Source organism: Artemia franciscana, chromosome 15 (assembly GCF_032884065.1).
Source record: "Artemia franciscana chromosome 15, ASM3288406v1, whole genome shotgun sequence".
Classification (NCBI taxonomy): Eukaryota; Metazoa; Arthropoda; class Branchiopoda; order Anostraca; family Artemiidae; genus Artemia; species Artemia franciscana.
Window position 1 is genome coordinate 22,589,143 of NC_088877.1, and position 20,898 is coordinate 22,610,040.

Here is a 20,898-nt window from a genome sequence, read left to right on the forward strand (position 1 = left end):
AAATAAGGTTTTATTGTAAACTTTTAGTGTTTTAGTAGTATTCAGCTATTATGGGCTTTACTGTACCGGGATTATGTAGACTCTGATTACAAACCAGAAAAAGCCTAAGGCTTTTTCCAGGGGACAACCTTCAAAGAATCCGGCAGCTAACTAAGTCAAATGTATGCAATGGTTTGTTTTTCTAATGATCGACTTTTAATAAATTATCAGGTCTTATATATAACTAATTTTTCATAAGTCTTCGATGGTACAACGGTAAGCATACCCGCTTGTCAGGCGGGTGACCGGGTTTGATTCCCTGTTGGAAAGAATTTTCAATATATTGACTTTAAAATATAGGCAAAAGTCCGATCTTTATTATAATTTATTTTCAAAATTAAATTAATCATTATGGACTAGAGTTGATTCTTTATCATAAACTAGCTACCGCTGCAACCTGAATCTTCAATAGAAAATTCATCATTTACTTTGGGCAAAAGTTCGATTTTTAATATAAACTCCCGCTTTCTTTTCGGGTGTGATGGGGGGGGGGGGGAAATGCTTTAAAAACGCATCGAAAATTATCTATACTCATACTTGCTACGTTTTTACGAGTCGGACAAACATTTCAGGGGGTAGGGGTTCGAACCCCCTACTCTACCCTGGACCCGGCCTTGCGTGCAGGTAATATAGTATGTGTAATGAAAAATTCGCCGAGCTCTCTTGCCTGCATATAAGGAAAAAATGGAGTTACCGTAAATACTAGTCTAAATAATTATTATTATTACTTTTTCAACGGAAATCAGGACAAACACTTCATTTTACATCAAAAAGTCCCATAAACTATTAAAAAAAAGAATAAGAAAACTGAACGAAAGCTATTCTCATCTATAGAGAGTGGAGGAACTATTAAACAAAAAGTAGGACATGCTTGCTACGTACATGTCCCTATGAAAAACAACCGGAAACAAAAACCTCGGCAATTGTCAACACCGTATGCCAGAGGCCATGGAAAAAGTGGAGTAGCATAGTAGCAATGCTACCTGGTAGTTTTCAAGGCCTAGTGAAATTTGTTGACAGATTTAGCAGCTTTTGGAATTATTGTATTGGCAGCTTTGGAACTTTCTCCATACCTGTGCGCCAGCAACTGCTCCAGATAATTTTTATCCTATTTTTAATAAATAAAGGCGATGACGTATTGAGGTTGGAGTGAACAATAAGTTTCCTGCTAGAAGAGTCGTCAAAAATGAAGTCTATTGAGCAAAAGTAGGGAATAGGATATAATTAAGCATGCTTGATAGTCAGAGTCATCAGATATAAACAAATCCCACTTCCTAATGACGGGATACCACCCTGCCAGATGATAAAACACTACATGCATGTTGAAAATAATAAAAGCAATTATTAGATGTCAGAGATTCAACTTTGGCATACAATCAAAGTTGGAATAGGCATTGAACCTCGAGGATGTTAGAGTTGCTGTTGGAATAAAGTGTACTCTTCCTCCAAATTTCTTTTGATGCTTACCCTCCCCCCATCCATGATATTGCTCCAAAAGACCCAATTCATAGATTAAAAACTAGCAGCAAAATTTTTTATTTTCACCCGATGTTACCCCTCTCCCCCGCTTCCTTCCAAGAGTGAGCAAATGATTATATATGGCTATGATGTTGTATTTTGATTCTGAAACGCTGAACAGGCAACTGATACCAAAAAGTCTTACCTCAAGGTCAATCATTTCTCGTGGTGCAGGTGCTTCTGGGTTGTCACCTGTATCAAGCATCGGTATTTCAGCTTTCTTAATTTCTTTTTCTAAAAATCGAAGTTTCCTCTCCATCTCATCACACCTGCGCACTTCGTTAACAAATTTCCTTTGGAAAGCGTTTACATTTGGGTTTAACTAAAAATTTCAACACATATTTTTATCGAACACAGTAATAAAAAATAGCAACATATCATAATGAAAAACTTGAAGATGAGCAAGAAAAAAAAACAAAAATGTAAATGGTTTTTGTAATAGAACAGAATATGATTTATGGGCTAAAATAGCATAAAAGCTAGCATAAGCACGTCAGAACAGTTACAATGATAAATTAGATGTTAGGGGATAAACACAAAACAAAAAGTTAAATCAATTATTAAAATGGGAAACAAAATCGGGGACAAACGAGTTTTTGTACCTCATGGTCAACATTTGGGGACACGAGTCAAGTTAGGTATTTGGAGCTCTACGAGCATTAAGTCTTGTATTAGGAAGGATTGGGTATTTTTTTTTGAAAAGGGGAAGAAAACGTCGATGATAGTCAGAACTATGGCACTTGTGACCACAATTGCTTTTTTCCAAGTGGAAAAAAGAAGGCTTTAAACAAGTTCAATATTTCCAATACATTTCAAAGTCAACGCAATGGCAGACTCAGGAATATACGAACCCCCCATATATTTTTCTTTTTTCCAGGGTCAACATATAGAAAGGATGGTAGTAAAAATTGGGAAAAGAGATCATTCTATTAATTATTTTGAGCTATAGTGCCTTAGAGGACGAAACCATGGTGTCAGATTAGAATCTGAAGATAGCCATTCAAACTAAAACAATGGAAAATTTGAGAAAAACATGCCTCCAAGGACGATCTGACAAGCGGCATGGGAATCAAAATTACACGAATACCTCCTTTGCCTTGAACAAATCAGACACAAAGCTCTAGCGTTATCTTAGCTAATAGCCATTTGTCTTTTGTGTCAATGTATTTTTTATTTGTTTTTCTCCCAGTCCACTCCATATCGAAGGGTGGTTGTGGAAACTTGGGAGGAACATTCGAATTGTGAAAAATGTGGAACTTAGGGGAGAATGTAGAAAATTAGAAAAATGTGGAAACATTCGAATTAAAATTGAAAGTTCCAGTTTCGTTACAAAAGCCTCCCAAGACTTTAATCCAAAATTTTGAGATAGTCATTTTCTTAAAAGAGTCAAAGGGTCCAAAAAACATACCTCTGGGGAAGAAATAATCCCTAAAGCTCCAGGCAGGGGTCGTAAATAACACTAACTGCCAACTGTTTAAAAAAGGTCTTTCTAGAAGGCATGTTTGATCTTAAGTGCGTGATTAGCTCGAAACTTTCAGGAATAGCTCTCTATGTAAAGAGGATCAGAAATGTAGTTGGAAAACAGAGAAGGATATGAAAGCGCCCAGCTAGAGGAAAATATTGTTTTTTCCCAGATCAGTTTGAAACTTAAAGCCGTAAGTCATTTGGCTAAAAGGAACCTAATGTACAAAATAATTGTTTGGGCATCCCTTCCCCAGAAAATGGGGTCCAAAAAAAGCCCATGAAAAACCTAATATCACAAAATGTATACATTGAAATAGCATCGAAATGGGCAAAAGTCGTATCTTTTTTTATTTCAAGGTCTTTTCATTATTCAAAGGAACAAGGTGAGCTGATTTTTTAATGTATGAAGTTTGCGTTTGCATAAAGGGGCGAAAGTGTGTACAACCATTTTCTCAATCTGGCGGCCGGAGAGCTATAAGAAGCCACAACTGTGCGCAGAGGAACTCCGTGTTTGTGGAATTTTGGGAGACCTTAAAATTTAGGAGCGGAACAGCCTTTAAGATAAAATAATTTTTAAAATGTGAACTTGCTCTTCAAAGAAAATTAGAAGATAATTTTGACCAAAAGGACTACAAAACAATAGATATAGAAACTATTATGAGTCTCGTCTGTCTTTGCAATAGTTCTTCCAAATATTTACGATACAATAAACAATTTTTCAACCAAATCATAAGTCTACCAATGGGTATGAGCCTTTCACCATTTTTGACAACTTTTTATATGGAATTGATTGAATCTTCTGTTTGAAAACTTTTCCTCTAAAACACCAGTTCTGGAGTCGGTTTGTGGATGATGTTATTTCTGTGTGGGATCATGGAGGGGAGTCACTTAACTCCTTCTTGACTCATCTAAACACTGTGGATTCAAAACGCTTATACTTTTGGTTCACCTTAGAACTAGAAGATAGCCACAAACTTCCTTTTCTAGACACCTTAATTTTCAGTAAGTCTCTTAGCCTTGAATTTTCTATTTATAGAAAGCCTACGTATAACAATAGGTGTTTGTATTTTTCCTTCAACCACTCTCCCTGCATAAAAGAGGAGTAGTTATTTCTTTGTTTAACTGCGTAACAAGAATATGCTCAGAGCCTCACATAGTCTCAGAACTGAACTATCTTAAGAGCATTTTATTTTGCAATGGATACCCCTGTAAAATTACTTGAAGCCATCAGAGACAAAATACGAAAAAGGGCAATATATAATGCATCAACACCAAAAACTCCAAAAGATATCGTCCCATTGGCGGAGGATAAGAAACTTTTCACTGTTCTGCCGTATATTCCAAAATTGAGCGACAAACTGAAAAGAATCTTAACGTCATCTTTAAAAATTCAAATACGATACAGAGCTTTTTCAACAGTGGCAAATATACAACCAGCCCTATTCTGAGTAGTGGTGTTTAGAGAATTCTCTGCTCTTGTGGCTATTTTATGTTTGTAGAACCCAACAGAAATTAGGGGAGAGGTTATTAGAACACAGATCGTCAATCAACAAAGCCATAGGGCTACAGCAAAGGCCTGATACTTCTGATTCCGCCTTGGCTCAACATGTCTATGACAACCCAATACGTTTTATTTTATTTGATAATACCTCCATTATTGCCCCTGTTAAAGGTCTCATCCAAGTTTTCAGGGAGGCAGTTGAAATTAAGAAGCGCATTCACCTAAAGGTTGCCCTCAATAGACACTGGAAAAACTTTTTAAGTCCTATTCATGATGAATTATTAATTTCGATCGCTTTTACATCCGTCCACAATGAATTACAATCTCTGATAATAACCTACCTGGAAAGTGATTAGCTTTTAAGAGTGCTTTACGTAAGATAAAATTGTGAAATACCATTTAGTCTTATATTTTTATCCCAGTTACCATTTCACCGTTACTCTAAAAGGGTCATCTTATTTTAGTTTTGCGTTTTGTTTTAAAGTTTGTTTTTTATATTTTATCAGTTTTATTCTGCACTGAGGACGGACAAACGGAGGTCTTCACCAAAATACTTGCATATTTTTTTTCCGCTGGCTGTTAATGTCCTCGTTTTCTCTGTTCTTCGCAATTTTATGTTTAACACCTTGAAAATTGTACCTGACGGTTCCTAGACCAAGGCTCCGTAATGTAAACAAAATTAGAATGGGTGTACAGTCCTTAAAAGTGGACCATGAAATTTCTTTTGATTAGTTTGAAACTTGTATCTGAAATTGTTCGGGCAGAGGGGACCCCGATTCACAGACACAAAAAGCCAGAAATATCAGTTAATATGGAAATTTGGGCCAAAACGAGCCAATAGCCTTTTTTCCTGAACAGATTGACATTTAGAACCGTAAAGGGGGCCAATTGAACCCTGTAGACGATACAATTTTCTGTCTGGGAGCAATACCCCCCCCCCCCTTCAAAACAAGGACCCAAAAATTTTGTATCCGATTGGTCTGAAACTTTCAACGATCGTTGTTGGGACTGATTTGGAAAACTACATATATAAATTTCTCAATTGGCTTTAAAGTTAAATGTAGATAAGACCAAGAGAAGCTTAATCAAGACAAACGTTCTGGATAACTAGACAGCATCGATTCGTGATGTCAGAAAGTAAGCGCAATTTTTTCTGTGTCTCTCCTGCAATCTATCACCCGACATAGTACGAGTATAAGGTCAAACGTAACTTGTTATGGAAAAATACTCTAAATTAGTTTTGGATAAATAAGAGCTGTGAAATTTTCCACTAATCAAAAAAATAAAACAATTTCAAGCTGCTGCTATTTGAATTTACTAAAGCAAACAGAAATTAATCGGAACTCCAATCCCTAAATCTTAACTACCCAAAACCAAAGCAATGCAGCCAGTACTTGAGACGGAATTTTAATTTAAAAAAGCAAACTTAAATCAAAACAATAAAAATTTAAAACTAATCTTGGTTTTATCGATTCGTGGTACCAGGGCCATTTTCCACGAGTTGGTTTCGTCTCTGACAGGCTTGAAACATGCAGGACATGCGGACAAAGCCAGGCAGATCTCAATAAAGACCCAAAATTTTGAACAGCCTCATTTTTGTTCCGCCCTCTGTGGGCTTACAATTTACTAACTCTCAGCAAAAGAAATTCAAGAGGAGAAAATATTTTGAGAAAAATGGTTGTAATGAATCACAAAGCCCCAAATGGGTAATTTTTCTTCTTCTCAAATTGGGATGAAACTTGTGAGTTTTGCGAGGAAACAACAATTTTGCAAGGAAAATTCGGTTGTGTCAATTAAAACGGGAAAAGATTAGAATATTTTTCGTTGATCCTCTTATAAATTTAATGGCATTAAGACGGGGCCAAGTATCCTCTATTAAGACTTAAAGTTAAGGATACAAATTTGGTTGCATTGATTCGTGGCACCCGTGTCTTTTCTTCTTTATTAAGACAAAGAAACAGAAGCCTTTTTATAAAAGACCTTGGCATGCATTTATTTAAACGAACGAACAACAAAAACGACGATACAGCGGCATGCCACGATACATGCCATACATGCCTACAAGACGGCTTCAGCCTTATAGAAGACTGAAAATTATGCAGATTTTCAATTTGTGTGAATAAAAACCTTCGTACCAATCCGCTGTAATAAAAATATAACGGTCCATTGGAAGTTTTGACCGAAAATTCAAATTTTGCCAACAATTTCATTCAAAATCCAGTGAAATACAGAAATATTTACAAATGTCCCTGCAATTCACCAATAACAAAGCCTTATCAAACAGATTTTTTTATAAAAATTTTCAAAAAAAAAACAAGAGCTAAGAGCTCATATGGCACTTGTGACGAGGGGAGAAGAGCTAAGAGCCAAGAGATCATATGGTATGAGCTCTAACAAAATTCTATGAATCAATAGATTGATTTAAAAAGGAAAATAAGAGGCTTAACGCCGGTCAAGATTTAAAATAAGAGCTCTGAGTCACAAAGTCCTTATAAATATCAAAATTCATTAAGATCCGATCACCCACTCGTAAGTTATAAATACCTAATTTTTTCTAATTTTTCCTCTCCCTTTTCCCCCCCAGATGGTCGATTCTGGGAAAACGACTTTATCAAGTCAAATTGTGCAGCTCCCTGACACGCCTACCAATTTTCACCGCCCTAGCACGTCCAGAAGCACCGAACTCGCCAAATCACTGAACCCCTCCCCCCAACTCCCCCAAAGGGAGCGAATTCAGTACGATTCTGTCAATCACATATCAAGGACATTTGTTTATTCTATCCACCAAGCTTCATCCCGATTCCTCCATTCCAAGTGTTTTTCCAAGATTTCCCCCTCCAACTCCCTCCAATGTCAAAAGATCTGGTCGGGATTTGAAATAAGAGCTCTGAGACATGAATTCCTTCTAAAAATCAAATTTCATTACGATCCGATCATCTATTCGTAAGATAAAAATACCCCAATTTTCATGTTTTCCAAGAATTCCGGTTTCCCCCTCCAACTCCCCCGAATGTCACAGGATCTGGTCGGAATTTGAAATTAGAACTTTAAAGCACAAGATCCTTCTAAATATCAAATTTCATTAAGATCTGGTCACCCTTTCGTAAGTTACAAATACCTCAATTTTCAAAATTACCCTCCCCCTCAAATTCCACTAAAGAGAGCAGATCCGGTCCAGTTATGTCAGTCATGTATCTTAGACAGGTTTCTATTCTTCCCATCCAGTTTCATGCTGATCTCACCGCTTTAAGTATTTTCTAAGATTTTCGGTACCCCCAACTGCCCCCCCCCCAATTACGCTTGATCCGGTTGAGATTTAAAATAAGATATCTGAGTTACGAGGTCCTTCTAAATATGAAGTTTCATGAAGCACCGATCACTCCTTCGTAAGTTAAAAATACGTCATTTTTTCTTATTTTTCAGAATTACCCCCCCCCCCCCCCAATTGAGCGGATCCGTTCCAAATATGTAAATCACGTATGCAAGACTTCTGCTTATTTTTCCAACCAAGTTTCATCCCAATCCCTCCAATCTAAGCGTTTTCCATCATTTTAGGTTTCCCCACCCCAAACTTCCCCTAATGTCACCAGATCCGGTCAGGATTTAAAATAAGAGCTTTGAGACACGATATCCTTCTAAATATCAAATTTCATGGAGATACAATCACCCGTTCGTAAGTTAAAAATACCTCTTTTTTTCTAATTTTTCAGAATTAACCCCCCCCCCAACTACCCCAAAGAGAGCGGATCCGTTCTGGTTATGTCAATCATGTATCTAGGACTCGTGTTTTTTTCCCACCAAGTTTCAACCCGATTCCTCCACCCTAAGTGTTTTCCAAGTTTTAGGTTTCCCCTCCCAACTCCCCCCCAATGTCACCAGATCCGGTCGGGTTTAAAATAAGAGCTCTGAGCCACGATATCCTTCTAAATATGAAATTTCATTGAGATCCGATCACCCGTTCGTAAGTTGAAAATACCTCATTTTCTCTAATTTTTAAGAATTACTCCCCCCCTCCCCAACTACCCCAAAGAGAGCGAATCAGTTCCGATTATGTCAATCATGTATCTGGGACTTACGCTTATTTTTCTCATCAAGTTTCATCCCGATCCACTCTAAGTGTTTTCCAAGATTTTAGGTTCCCCCCCTCCAACTCCTCCCAATGTCATCAGATCCGGTCGGGATTTAAAATAAGAGCTCTGAGACACAATATCATTCCATACATCAAATTTCATTAAGATCCAATCACCCGCTCATAAGTTAAAAATACTTCATTTTTCCTATTTTTTTCCGAATTAACCGGCCCCCCACCCCCCCCCCCAGGAAAGTCAAATCGGGAAAACAACTATTTCTAATTTAATCTGGTCCGGTCCCTGATACGCTTGCCAAATTTCATCGTCCTAGCTTACCTGGAAGTGCCTAAAGTAGCAAAACCGGGACCGACAGACAGACAGGCCGACAGAATTGCCGATTGCTATATGTCACTTGGTTAATACCAAGTGCCATAAAAAATCAAAGAAAAGTGAAAAGATTTATTAAAACCAAAATGCCGAGAAATACATTCAAATAAAAATTAAAAAACTTAAAACGAACAAAAATTATTGTGAATGAATACATGAAACCCAAAACAACCGGTAGTTAAAATGAATAACCCCATCAAATGTAAAGAAAACAGAAACTACTAATGAGGAATTCTAAAAAAAAAAAAAAAAAAATTAAAACGGATAATCAATGGGTTCTAATTCGTCCGAACTGCCTTCCAGTGCATACTATCGAAAAATGACAGTCACTGTTATGGATGATCAGATAAACCTCAAAGGAAGAGAAATTAAAATGAATGCTCAAATTAAATTTAAAACGTACAGAAATTACCACAAATAAAAGAATACCTATCACCCACCAAAACCCTCTAAAGGCAAAAGTGTCAACAGCCTAAGATAAGATGTAAGAAACCCAGGTCTACTTTAAATAATTGTCTTTTTAAATTTTTTAAATGATGAAGAAATTGTTTGTCTTTCCCTTCCGTGGTAAAAAAAAAAAAATCAAGATTAATTACCTTATATTAAGTTGTATTAAAGATTCAAACTGATCTTTGATAATATGTGTAGCTTTTTCCCTGAATTGACAGTGGACTGGCTGCTGTTTTTTGTCAATGATGTTTTGTTGTGAGAATTTGAGCCTTTGATCCAACACAGTAAGTTGCATTAGGTCTTCTTTCTTTGATGATTTTTTTTGTTTTTTGTTTGTGTATTTATTATGCCTTATCCTCAGTTGAGATTCCTTGCTATCAGGCAAGTATTTTTATTTACTTGACATTGCTGTTTGATTAACAAAAGCCTTACACCTTCACGACAATAAAAACCTAGTTTTGTTTTAAAAGGATACTTTTTTTTTTCCTTTTAATTGTTATTTAAAAAGATAGAAAATTGACAGCTAAATAAAACTTTTTAAAACGCCCAATGGCAATTTTCCCAAGCATTCCTCCTTACAACATACAAGGGTTACTTCTATCTCCCTGATTTTGAAAATTCCTTTTCATGGTATTTTCATTTAAAAACAAAACAAATCCCCCCTTAGATCCCCCCAAAACAAATCCCTCCCCTCCCCAAATATCGTAAACTTACTCCATTATTGTTGTCAGTTAAGTTTTGTTATTTAGTTCATGGTTCAGTTTGATTAAACAGAATATTAAACACTCACAACATCAAACATATAGTTCTGTTTTGAAAGGATACTCATTTTATCCTTCTAATTGTATTTCATTTAGAATTATAGAAAATTAACAGCTAACTAGAATTTATAAAATACCCAATGGAAATTTCCCAAAGGGCCTCTCCTTATCACATACAGAAGTTATAATAAGAATTAAAAGTTGCTTCAATGCCAACCCTCACATTAGAGTAGTAATGGAAGAAAGTTTCATACTAGCTTTAAAAGAACTCCTATGAGAGCTAAACTATGCTCTTACTGAAAGACCACAGAGTATCTCCATGGATGTCTTAAGTTCTAAGATTACACTTGCTAAATATAATAGTGGAAACAAAGCATTTCTGCTTTGTTTCAAAACAAGGAAAATTTTGATCACTGACTCTAAATTTTCATTTTATATTTGTTTTAACAAACCTAAAAAAAAAAAAATTAAAATTCAATTGTACATCCTTAAGTAGAAACCTCAGCCATATGGGTATCATTGAAAGTAATGGAGAGGTTTACCTCAATGAAAGTGCCTACGATAAAAGTATGGTACAAATTGAAATATTCTTTTGATATAAGTTACTACAAAACAGAATTACCACCTTATACAATTTTACTATATGCTACTTGGGAGATTTAATTTTTTTTTTTTTTTTTTTTTTTTTTAACTTGATCTTTCTGGTGTTTCATTTTGCAGCAATCTGTACAATTCTGCCACATACGGGGGTTTCTTTAATTTGTCCTTATTTTGTTTAAATGTTAGTGATGTTTTCATTCATCCACTGTTTTCTTTGTAAAGTAGTTTCTATTTCTTTCTTATTCATCTATTTATACTTTGCTTCTCTGTTCCATGTGTAATGATTCCTAGATGTGTAATGATAATGTTTGGCTGTAGTTGTGCAACTGATTACTGCCTTTATCAAAGGTTTAACTAGGGTTTATATTTTTCCCTTTTCGTTTGTATGAGGTCTGCATACTTACATCCTCAAATTGTACCAATCCTAGTTCTCCAAGCTCAGATACAGTTGCATATGCAGCTTCGCTCTGCAAAAATAGCTGGTAAAGAGCCATCTCTTCGCTTCGAAATAATGACCCCATTGTCGCAGCTTAAATTAGGTTGAATCACTTACTACACAAATGTTATAACTTCAATTATTATTGATGACCAAACCTGGTTATATCTATAAGAAATACAGCATCTAAATTAAACATGAACATCTACATAAAAAAAAGTACAGTGAAATATCATATCAAAATTGTCCACCCTGAAACAAAGTAATATGTAGGTGCCTGGTCAATATATTTGACAATATTGACGTCAAATTAACTGTAGGACCTGCCTATTGATGAGGGGAAATGGATCAATTATTCCTTTTAGGGAGAAACAAGAATTAAAATTTCAGGACAGTTAAGAGACCAACAAAAAGCACTCTTGCCAAGTATTGCTAGGTCCATGATACTAAAATTACCAAATTTATCTTAATTGAGCTGCTCAATAGAAGGAAGAAAAAATAAAAATGAATAAAGGTAAATTAATTCTTCTACTAATAGAACATTAAAGCTAATTTCTGAACATCAATGTAACCAATTAATATGGTCTATTTGCCAGGTATCACATTAAACATAATTAATAAATTGGTTCAAACACCCACACAATAGCAATTTAGAGTCAAAACTTTTCAGATTTTTCAGAGGAGGGGGACTTTCTATAGTTTTTGGGTGCTGATACATCCTCAAAATTCAACACTTGAAAAATAATTTGTTTTTAAAATAAATGATCAACTCTACTTCTCTCTGGGTAACAATAAATAAGACTTACAACGTGTCCTTGCATATGGGTAGGGGTATGTATAAATAAAGTAACATAAATAGTAGTAATTTTTCTACAATCTTCTATGTCTTTCATATTATTTGCTAGTTTGTGCACTACAGCCAAATTTGGAGTAATCCAAAATAAAATCCAGCACACCTGCCACAAATGTTTGTTTTATAAGGTATTTTTTCAAATAGTCACTCTTTTATTTTTGGTGATCTGTTCAGAGGGGATTACATAGAAACATTGGTTATATCAAGTGCAACAATGGTTATCCCAATTTTGTTTTTCTCAATTTGACATTTGTAGTAGAATTAACTGCAATAGTCAGAACTATATTAACTATCTAAAATATAAAAGTATTAACTCGAAGCCCGTTATGAAAAGGAAGAAGGGAAGTCAGTAAATTCGCAATTTTGTTGCTCTTTAATGTTTGATACAAAAATTTTGTAGTCTTTGACTAATACAGGAAAACTCTCTATTGTGTATTTAAATCTTTTTCTGGTTTTCACTTCTTTTCTGCTGCATATACATCTTTTTTTTCTGCTGATAATAAGTTTGCATGGTTAATGATGGTATTGTTTGTGTGGGGTCTCATGTACCAGATATTTACCTTATGAATACACACTTTACAATATTAGCACTTTGGCAATTGCCTGAATCAGCCTACATATTATGTAAATAAATTAAAAAAAAATTCTAGAATGAAAAAAAAAACAAAAAAAAAAAAAAAACAATGTAGCATCTGATACTGATTTATACACTGACCAAGAGTCTTCCTCTAACACTTCTGGTTATGGATCCAATAGTGGAACACCTACATTGCTAACTAAGGACAGTACTTTGAAGGAGCTGGATATCCACCTTACAGCAAATACCATATAGGTTAAATTACATATGGAGAAACAATCCATATGCATTTCCCTAGTCAAGTTGCTGGCTAACATAATGGACCTAGTATAAATCAGACGATTGGATTAGCCAACCAGATGGCTTGCCCAAACCAAAGTATATACAGGAACTTAAATTGGTCAAATAGTGGGCAAAATCAGGGCACTATATTTAGACATGATTAAATTGTTTAATTACTTGACTATTAAAATATCAGCTATACAGACAAAAAAAAATCCATAAACATATTGGCTAACATCAAGACATTTCCAAATCAGGTAACTAATAGGTTATCAAAAGCTCTTTTATGTATCCTACTACTACTACTACAAACAACTTACAGCCGTATCAAACCGCCTGAGGCCAGCACAACTACACACGCTTCTCCTCCATCCCAATCTTTTCAAAGTCTCCCCTTTTACAACCTCCCAGGAAGCTCCCATTTCCTTTAAATCTTTCTTTATGACATCCTCCTACCCTAGACCAGGACCACCTGCTTTCTATTTATCCCTAGACGTTTGGCCGAAAAGGAAAATCTTTGGCAATCTGTCATCCCATCTGCACAACCTGCCCTAGCCATCTCAACATCCTTCATTATTGCCCTAGAAAGTGGATTGAACCACACTTTTCGTACAGCCTACTATTTGAAATACAGTCAATCAGCCTGGCACCTACAGCTATCCATTGGCAATTTCTCTGGAAAACAGCTTGCAAATCTTCATCCACTTTTCAGAGCGCCCAAGCTTCAGACCCATATTCCACCACTGTAATCACTGTAGGTTCTAATATTCTAATCTTGGTTTGAAGACTTATCTTCCTATTCTTCTAAACTAAACTGTGAAAAAACACTCCAAGTCTTGGCTACTCTACTTAACAAGAGCTAAGAGCTCGTATGGCACTTGTGACGAGGCATGAAGAGCTAAGAGCAAAGAGATCATATGGTATGAGCTCTAACGCAATTCTATGAATCAATAGATTGATTTAAAAGGAAAATAAGAGGCTTAATGCCGGTCAGGATTTAAAATAAGAGCTCTGAGTCACGATGTCCTTCTAAATATCAAAATTCATTAAGATCCGATCACCCACTCGTATGTTAAAAATACCTAATTTTTCCTATCACTTTAGCCCCCCAGATGGTCGAATCTGGGAAAACGACTTTATCAAGTCAATTTGTACAGCTCCCTGACAAGCCTACAAATTTTCATCGTCCTAGCACATCCAGAAGCACCAAACTTGCCAAATCACTGAACCCCTCCCCCCAACTCTCCCAAAGAGAGCGAATCAAGTACGGTTCCGTCAATCACGTATCAAGGACTTATTCTATCCACCAAAACTTCATCCCGATTCCTCCACTCAAAGTGTTTTCCAAGATTTCCCCCTCCAACTCCCCCCAATGTCAAAAGATCTGGTCGGGATTTGAAATAAGAGCTCTGAGACATGAATTCCTTCTAAATATCAAATTTCATTAAGATCCGATCACCTATTCGTAAGATAAAAATACCCCAATTTTCACGTTTTCCAAGAATTCCGGTTTCCCCCTCCAATGTCACAGGATCTGGTAGGAATTTTAAATTAAAGCTTTAAAGCAGAAGATCCTTCTAAATATCAAATTTCATTAAGATCTGGTCACCCTTTCGTAAGTTACAAATACCTCAATTTTCAAAATGACCCCCCCCCCAACTCCACTAAAGAGAGCAGATCCGGTCCGGTTATGTTAGTCACGTATCTTAGACAGATTTTTGTTCTTCCCATCCAGTTTCATCCTGATCTCACCGCTTTAAGTATTTTCAAAGATTTTCGGTACCCCCAACTGCCCCCCCCCCAATTACGCTGGATCCGGTTGAGATTTAAAATAAGAGATCTGAGTTACGAGGTCCTTCTAAATATGAAGTTTCATGAAGATCCGATCACTCCTTTGTAAGTCAAAAATACGTCACTTTCTAATTTTTCAGAATTAACCCCCCCCCCCCAATAGAGCAGATCCGTTCCAATTATGTAAATCACGTACCTAAGACTTCTGCTTATTTTTCCCACCAAGTTTCATCCCGATTCCTCCAATCTAAGCGTTTTCCATTATTTTAGGTTCCCCCACCCCAAACTTCCCCCAATGTCACCAGATCCGGTCGGGACTTAAAATAAGAGCTTTGAGACACGATATCCTTCTAAATATCAAATTTCATTGAGATCCGATAGCCCGTTCGTAAGTTAAAAATACCTGATTTTTTTAGTTTTTCACAATTAACCCCCCCCCCCAACTATGCCAAAGAGAGCAGATCCGGTCCGGTTATGTCAGTCACGTATCTTAGACAGGTTTTTATTCTTCCCATCCAGTTTCATCCTGATCTCACCGCTTTAAGTATTTTCTAAAATTTCTGGTTCCCCCCAACTGCCCCCCCCCAATTACGCTGGATCCTGTTGAGATTTAAAATAAGAGATCTGAGTTACGAGGTCCTTCTAAATATGAAGTTTCATGAAGATCCGATCACTCCTTCGTCAGTTAAAAACACGTTATTTTTTCTAATTTTTCATAATTACCCCCCCCCCCTCCCCAATATATTGGATCCGTTCCAATTATGTAAATCACGTATCCAAGACTTCTGATTATTTTTCCCACCAAGTTTCATCCCGATCTCTCCACTCTAAGTGTTTTCAAAGTTTTAGGTTTCCCCCTCCCAATTCCCCCCCCCCCAATGTTACCAGATATGGTCAGGATTTAAAATAAGAGCTCTGAGATTTCATTGAGATCCGATCACCCGTTCCTAAGCTAAAAATACCTCATTTTTTTAATTTTTCAGAATTACCCCTCCCCCCCCCCCCAACTACCCCAAAGAGAGCAGATCCGTTCCGGTTATGTCAATCATGTATCTAGGACTTGTGCTTATTTTTCCCACCAAGTTTCATTCTGATCCCTCCACTCTAAGTGTTTTCCAAGATTTTAGGTTTCCCCCTCCGATCCGGTCGGGATTTGAATTAACAGCTCTGAGACAGGATATCCTTCCAAATATCAAATTTCATTAAGATCTGATCAACCGTTCCTAAGTTAAAAATACTTCAATTTTTCTATTTTTTCCGGATTAACGGGCCCCCCACTCCCCCCAGATGGTCAAATCGGGAAAACAATTATTTCTAATTTAATCTGGTCCGGTCCCTGATACGCCTGCCAAATTTCATCGACCTAGCTTACCTGGAAGGGCCTAAAGTAGCAAAACCAGGACCAACAGACCGACAGAATTTGCGATTGCTATATGTCACATGGTTAATACCAAGTGCCATAAAAATTCGTCACTGCTCCCACCATCTTTACTAATAATTAAAAAACTAATTTTTTAGCTGAAAGTAAGGAGCGACATTAAAACTTAAAACGAACAGAAATTACTCCGTATATAAAATGGGTTGTCCCCTCTGCAATCCCTCGCTCTTTACGCTAAAGCTTTTAATTGTTTTAAAAAGTAGAATTGTGGCAAAGAGTCAAACTTTAGCGTAAAGAGCGAGGGATTGCGGAGGGGACAACCCATTTTATATACGGAGTAATTTCTGTTCGTTTTAAGTTTTAATGTCGCTCCTTATTTTCAGCTAATTTAATTTCTGAACGTTTTTGAATTAATGCATGTTTGGTTTTGGCTCTCCGCACATAAATTATTAAAATGAAATTTGTTTATTAATTCTTTTTTTGGCTAAATGGCTTTCTCTTAGTTTTGATCAGACGATTTTGAGAAATAAGGGCTGGAGAAGGAGGCCTAGTTCCCCTCCAATTTTTCGGTTGCTTAAAAAGGCAACTAGAACTTTTAATTTTTAACGAACGTTTTTATTAGTAAAAAATATACGTAACTTATAAATTAGCAACTTACGTAACAAACTTTCATAATCTTATATTTTTATTATGTGTACGAGGGGGTGTGTATCCTCTTTAATACCTCGCTCTTTACACTAAATCTTAAGTTTTGTCCCAATTCTTTAAGAATGACCCCTGAATCAGAAAGGGCGTAGAATAAATAGTTGAAATTACTAAAAATACTTTAGCATAAAGAGCGAGGTATTTATCTCCTCCTAAATACCTCGCTCTTTATGCTAAAGTATTTTTAGAACCCCTCATATGCGTAATAATCTCTGTTCGTTTTAAGTTTCAATGCTACTCCTTCCTTTCATTTGAAAAAACGTTTTCATGTTTATTTTTCATTGTTTTCTTATAGTAATGCTAGAAAATCATGCGCCCTTTTCCTTGAATTTTTCTTCTCCCATGACAGATTCCTCCAAGGAAAGATCCTCCAACTTAGCCCCCTACCATCAGCCCCCCCCCCAAACAAAATAAAATCCCCCTGAAAACGTCTGTACACTTCCCAATAACCATTACTATATGTAAACACTGGTCAAAGTTTGTAACTTGCAGCCCCTCCCCCAGGGATTGTGGGGGAGTAAATCATCCCCAAATACATAGTTCTTATGGTTTTCGACTATGTTGAACAAAACGGCTATCTCAAAATTTTGATCCGTTGACATTGGGAAAAAAATGAGCGTGGGAGGGGGCCTAGATGCCCTCCAATTTTTTTGGTCACTTAAAAAGGGCAGTAGAACTTTTCATTTCCGTTAGAATGAGCCCTCTTGCGGCATTCTAGGACCACTTGGTCGATACGATGACCCCTGGGAAAAAAACAAACAAAAAAAACAAACAAACAAACAAACACGCACCCGTGATTTGTCTTCTGGCAAAAAATACAAAACTCCACATTTTTGTAGATAGGAGCTTGAAACTTCTACAGTATGGTTCTCTGATACGCTGAATCTGATGGTGTCATTTTCGTTAAGATTCTACGACTTTTAGGGGGTGTTTTCCCCTATTTTCTTAATTAAGGCAAATTTTCTCAGGTTCCTAACTTTTGATGGGTAAGACTAAACTTGATGAAACTTATATATTTAAAATCAGCATTAAAAAGCGATTCTTTTGATGTAGTTATTGATATCAAAATTCAATTTTTTAGAGTTTTGTTTACTATTGAGCCGGGTCGCTCCTTACTACAGTTGTAAGTGAACTACAAGGTAAGTGAAGCTTCCCACCTGATCAATCTTTTCATTACCCCGTGTCACCTTTCTATCTTCACTTAGTCCTATCCTTAGTGACTTAGTCTTCTTAACATTAATTTTCAAACCTATTCTACCACCCTAAACTCTCAAAACCTCTAATTCCAGGATTTAATCTAAATCCAGGAGAATTTTTCCTCCCCATTTGATTCCGTGGTCTCGCATTGCCTTTTCTGTGCTCCTAAAGATGAAGTCCATAAAAAAAAATCCTAGTGCACAGCAAACCAAAGCCCATAGTAATAAATGAGTTTTTTTTTATGTCTAACGAGAAAAAAATACCATTTGTAACTGATTCATGAATGATAACTATTATCTTGATTAATCTTGTTAGTAAAATGTTATTGTGAAAATAAATCTATAGGAGTGTCAAAAAAGAGCCAGGAACCTCCCAGAAATGAAATGAAATGAAAAGTTGGTTAAAATAACAAGTGCATGGTTGGAATTGCCATGGTCAAAAGCCCATTACAAGAGAATTACAGTCCCCCACCTTGAACAACAAGGACAATCCCTTGTTACATTGGAAGAATTTTTGTGTCCTTTTTTCTTCTTCTTCTTTTATTTCTTTGCTGCCTTATTTCTTATGACACTTTTAGTGCCATTTCAGGAGTGGAAAGGCTGGAAAGCCAAAAAGGGTACAAAAAAAGTACCAAAAAACAAACAACACACCTGCATACTTCCCATCCTAGCCTGATTAATCACGGTTACAGCAGTAGCTGCAATCTAGCAAGAGCAAACCTTGGCTTATGGTAACCAAAAGTTTAAAAATGCATTATTAAAAAGCATTCTTATGAGAAAAATTGTCATTTGTAGCTGATTCAGGGATAAATCGTTATTTAAATGATAAGGCGTTATGTTCCAGGTTCTAGGTTCAAGAGGTTCCAGGTTCGAACTTTGGCTTTAGCATTAATATAAAAGAAGCAAAAATCTAAAGAAGGTAAAAACTACAAAAAAAAACTAAAAAGAAAAAAAAAAGAAAAAAATCTAAAAAAGCTTAAAAACTAAAAAAAAACTAAAAAAAAGGTAAAAAACTAAAAAAAAAACTAAAAAAGGAAAAAACCATAAAATGAACTAAAAACTAATAAAAAAACTAAAAAAAGCTAAAAAACTAAAAAAAAACTAAAAAAGGTAAAAACTAAAAGAACTAAAAAAGAAAAAAAAACTAAAAAAAGGAAAAAAACTGAAAAATAAAGGAGAAAAAGATAACTAAAAAAATATAAATAAAAAAACTAAAAAGATAAAAACTTCAAAAAAAACTAAAAAGAAAAAAGAAAAAACCTAAAAAAAGGTAAAAACCAATAAAAAAAACTAAAAAGAAAAAAAGGGAAAAAATTATAAATTTATTTCATCATATACCAATTCAAAAACGAATGTATACCGGGATGACGACCGGGACACAGGGAATATAAATGACGACCGGGACGCAGGGACACAACTACAACGGTGACGCCGGGGGCACAGGGGGGATATATAAATGACGACGGGGACACAGGCAATGTTCGATTAGCAATCACCATCAACAAAGCTCAAGGGCAATTATTAGAATCATGAGGTATAGATCTGAATATGGATTGTTTTTCCCATGGACAATTATATGTTGCATGTTCAAGAGTCGGTAAACCTGACAATCTATTTATATGCACAGACAATGGGGCAGCGAAGAATGTTGTATATTCACAAGTTTTACGTCGTTAAAAACATAAATTGACTTTGCATCCAGTTGAACTTTATCCTTTTCAATCTTAAACATCGTGACGGATGAAAACTCGGAACAATCTACATATATAAAAATAAGTTGTCTGTGTGTGTGTGGGTCTGTCTGTCGGGTGACGTCATGTTTGTGTGTCGACTGACGTCATGTTTTCAACTGACGAAATTACAGACCGGGATATCGGGACACAAATGACGACCGTGACACCGGCAAATAGGGAATATAAATGACGACACTCAAAGAGAAAGCGACCGGGACAAAAGGAATGTTCGATTAGCAATCAACAAAGCACCGGGACACAAATGACGACCGGGACACAGGGAGTATAAATGACGACCAGGACATAAGTAAAAAAAAAAACTAAAAAAACTAAAAAAAAGGTAAAAACTACAAAAAAACTAAAAAGAAAAAATATATATATATATTTATATATATATATATTTATATATAAATATATATATATATATATATATATATATATATATATATATATATATATATATATATATATATATATATATATATATTATATATATATACATATATATATATATATATATATATATATATATATATATATATATATATATATATATATATATATATATATATATATATATATATATTCACAGGTGGGACATAGGGACACAACTACAATGGCGCGTAACTAATATGGCGTGTAATGACTTACGCGCGCGGGGGGGCTTGGGGGGGGGAAGCGCCCCCACCAACTAGGTGTTGGGGTGGCGCGAAGCGCCACCCCAACAGCTAGTATATAGATATATATATAAATATATATATATATATTTTCTTTTTAGTTTTTTTTTAGTTTTTACCTTTTTCAGTTTTTTTCTTCTTTTGTATTAATGCTAAAGCCAAGGTTCAAACCTGGAGCCTCTCGGACCTAGAACCTGAAACATAACGCTTTACCAACTCAGCTACTTCGGCTTGAATACATTCGTTTTGAGCAGCTTCCTCGGGTGTTGCCATTGTAGGTTCTTCAGTCATTTTACAGTTAAACATTAATAGATTTCTCCGTGAACGCATGTCTTAAATACCTTTAATGACGTCACCGTCATAACAAAAATGACGACAACTAACTTCATGACGTCAGTCAACACACAAACATGACGTCACCCGACAGACCCACACACACACAGACAACTTATTTTTATATATATAGATAGATATACATAT

At 35.7% G+C, this 20,898-nt stretch overlaps 1 protein-coding gene across 3 annotated transcripts in view; it reads right to left on the reverse strand.

Moving 5' to 3' along the window:
* LOC136036197 (V-type proton ATPase 116 kDa subunit a 1-like) overlaps positions 1-20,898 on the reverse strand; it is an 82,799-nt gene that overhangs the window by 45,362 nt on the left and 16,539 nt on the right. For all 3 annotated transcript variants that reach the window (XM_065718283.1, XM_065718284.1, XM_065718282.1), the window contains exons 2-3: positions 11,195-11,394; positions 1,703-1,879 (exon numbers count right to left, since the gene is read on the reverse strand). In XM_065718283.1, coding sequence (XP_065574355.1) covers positions 1,703-1,879; positions 11,195-11,311 — 294 coding nt within the window. In that variant the 5' untranslated portion in view covers positions 11,312-11,394. The remainder of the gene's footprint in view (positions 1-1,702; positions 1,880-11,194; positions 11,395-20,898) is intronic.